Source organism: Diabrotica undecimpunctata, chromosome 4, assembly GCF_040954645.1.
Source record: "Diabrotica undecimpunctata isolate CICGRU chromosome 4, icDiaUnde3, whole genome shotgun sequence".
NCBI classification, from domain to species: domain Eukaryota; kingdom Metazoa; phylum Arthropoda; class Insecta; order Coleoptera; family Chrysomelidae; genus Diabrotica; species Diabrotica undecimpunctata.
Genome location: NC_092806.1, coordinates 42,793,937 through 42,797,325, shown reverse-complemented (window position 1 = coordinate 42,797,325; position 3,389 = coordinate 42,793,937). Strand labels below are relative to the sequence as shown.

At 32.7% G+C, this 3,389-nt stretch overlaps 1 protein-coding gene across 1 annotated transcript; it reads left to right on the top strand.

Moving 5' to 3' along the window:
* Positions 1-2,133: 2,133 nt before the first annotated feature.
* LOC140438631 (uncharacterized) lies at positions 2,134-2,448 on the top strand. Its single transcript, XM_072528290.1, has one exon. It carries the CDS (start codon positions 2,134-2,136, stop codon positions 2,446-2,448), a length of 315 nt encoding a protein of 104 aa, XP_072384391.1.
* Positions 2,449-3,389: the final 941 nt, after the last annotated feature.

Below are 3,389 nucleotides of genomic sequence, written 5' to 3'. Positions count from 1 at the left end.
ATTCAACAAAAGTTTTTTTTTTGTTAATTCAATTACAATAAAAATAATTGTGTTTTAGAATAGCTGACTTCATAAAAAAAAGTAAAGGTGAAAAATTTTTCTAAATACACACCATTGTATTGTACCATGGACAATTTTTTCTCACTAAAGAAAGCTATTTTTCATTTAAAAACAACCTACGAGTACTAAATTTCAAGTAAATACGTTTATTGGTTTTAAAGTTATTGTTGTTATTAACTAAAAGAATTTAATCTTTTTTAATTTTAACACCCTGTATCTCGAAAAGTAAATAAGTTTGACCCCTCATTAACTATATCGTTTTGTTCAATTTTTCGAGAAGTATCTACAGTCAAACGTTGTAAGTGTCATTTGGAAACACCCTGTATGTATGAAATATTAGATATTTAATAGAAAATATTAGATACTTACAATTTTGCCACAGACTGAACGGTAGATTTTTTCCATATTCATAGACAGCTCTTTATAAGGTTTAATCCAAGTTGAAGCACTGGTTGTTTTAGGCATTATAAAATCACAATCTTCCTTTTTGTTACGCACAAGTGTTTACGCTTTGAATATCAAAACAAAAATGATTTACAAATCTGAGCATCAAATTTGAAATGTTTAGGTACCTAATTCAATAAACTGGGAGATTTTGGAAAATCCCTAAATTAGGAACAAAACTATTAGCCGTTTACCTGCTGTTAAGATACAATAAATTGTAGATAGATTTGGGGATTAGATCATAAAATGCAAATGAGCGAACCCTTAGCGATTATCCAATAACTGAATGCCTCAGTGACCGAGACTTTCTAAGAATGTTGAGGGCTACTTAAATTGATCTTCTTTGAAATTGTAAATGTTTTGTACCTGTAGAGATTACGTACTTAGATCATTTCTTGATTAAAATGACTACAAAATTTTATACAAGAATTGAAATAAATTGGTATGTATAAAAATTTTCAAATACAGTATAAAAATCTGAACTTTTATGCACTTTATGCAAACTTTTATACAAATATGCCAAAATATGAAATATTTGCATAAAATATGCACAATATGCAAAATATGCAATATGCATATTTGCCGAAGTCTAAAATATCTAATTGCTCATTTTAAATTCAGTCTTTGACTATCAAATTTATTTAACTTCTTATCCGCTGTTAGCCAAAGAAATATATTAAGTAAGCAGATAAGAATTTGAATCATTTCAAATTGAATGTAGATAAAGCAAGTCTATTAACAACTATATAATAAAGTACAAGGAAACTATAAATGTAAAAGATATACAAGGAAAATAAAGTAATTTCTAGTATGGATGGCGAAATGACAGAACCAACTGTATTCGAAAAAGGTATAAGAAAAAAGACTTTTTTGTTTAATTTCATATTTAAAGAAATTATAAGGAAAGTTAAAACCAATAAAGAACACTGAATGACCCTACAAAATGGTGCTGACCTACATAATAATATGATAATTTTAATAGTTTTTTACCAATCTAGGGAACAGGCAGGTTTTAGGAAAAGCTTTGGCACCAACGACCACCTCCACTGCATAGAAGTGATTATAAAATAAAATCATATAGAGCATTGGTCCTAGCCGTCGCAGACTTTAGCAAAGCATTTGATATACAAGAAATTAACAGCGTTGATGAGGGCTTTGAAGAAAAGTCGCATAAATTATCGGTACTCTAAACTGCTCGAGAATAGATACAATAATGCAACTATGACCATAAGACTACACAAAGATACAAAATGTATAAAAACCAAAAGAGGAATCAAGTAAGGATATACGTTTTTTCCCAAACTCTTTACGGCAGTTCTGGAACATGCTTCCAAAAAAGTGGAGTGGGATGCCAAAGGAATCAATATCGACAGCGAAATTCTTTCCCACGACTTTTTTGCGGACGACAATGTTCTGATAACAGACAACTTACGAGAAATTGAAACTTCGCTTATTGATATAGATATAGCCTGTAATAAAGTTGGTTTGGACATAAATTTTGAAAAGACACAAATCCAAAAGTCGATTGCAATGAAATAGGATTAATTCATAAATATAACTACTTAGATCATGTAATCCAAATGTCTAGAGACAACCAAACTGCTGAACTGCAAAAAGGATCACTTTAACATGGGCTGCATATGGAGCACTGTCAAGAGCAACATTTCTAATTATTTGAAAAAGAAGACGTTCGACCAAGTGCTTTCAGTCATAACTGACGGCTCCGAAACACTGTCCTTAATTCAGGCTACAGAAACTTTAGTCAGAGGAGCCCAACGACGAATGGAACGCTCGCTACTTGGACTGACTCTTAGAGACAGAAACGAAGAAATAAGAAGGACAGGCAGAGGAAGACGCAGGGGTAGACCATCTACACGATGGACAGACGACGTAAAAAGAATCGCTGAGAATTGGCTGCAGGAAGCTCAAGTCCAACAGAACTAGAATAAATTATCTATGTTCAACTTTGGACGCAGAAGGCTGGATAATCATGATGAATGTCTTACACTGCTGAAAGCCTAATGGACACTCATGAAATGCAAAGGGTATTGCAAATAGCAGAAATACAAGTATTTTGTACATCAATAAACAAATAATAAAGAGAAATAGTACAGAATAAAGTTAAGAGGCATATATGCAAAATAGAAAGAACTACTAAATAAAAAAGGATACAAAAAATGAGCAAAATGTTGAATATTGAATGATTGAATGCATGACAGCAAAGTGAGTAATGAAGATATCAAGGAAAAGATCTCCAACTCCCACACAAGAAAAAAGGATAAACTTTTTCTTCAACTTGTGCCCTTTTCTCTTCGAATGGTGGTGACGCTAAACTGGAATCCTTTTATATCTTGTGGTATTCGTGCAACTGTGCTCATTTTCCCAATGTCGAACCCTGGGTGTAAATTTAGCCCAGAAGAGAACTTCTTTTCTCCGATGCCCTAGCTTTCTTCAATCTTTTCTTAAGGGATCAATTACAGAAAACCACATGTATCATATTTAAAGATATGGTCCAAATAAGCTGTCTTTCTTCACTTGTTGTCAATAGTCCTTTATCTTTATTCAATCTTTCCAACACTCGATCATGTGATACTCTCTCGATATGTGAGGTTTTTAATAAGTGCCGGTACAACCACATCTTAAAAGAATCCAGACGTGATATGGTTCGTGCCTTTAATGTCCATTCTTCAACTCCGTACAGCAGTGAAAATAGTACGTAGCATTTAATGGCACGCCGTCAAGTAATAAGACTGAGGTCTCACTCATTCATAAAGCACTACACTCAAATAGTGCTTTTATTTTGAAGAACGTACTCTCGGCTATTTCGATTCCAATTTTGACTTTTATCAAATCGTTTAGAATCCCATTTATCGTTTAACCAGTAT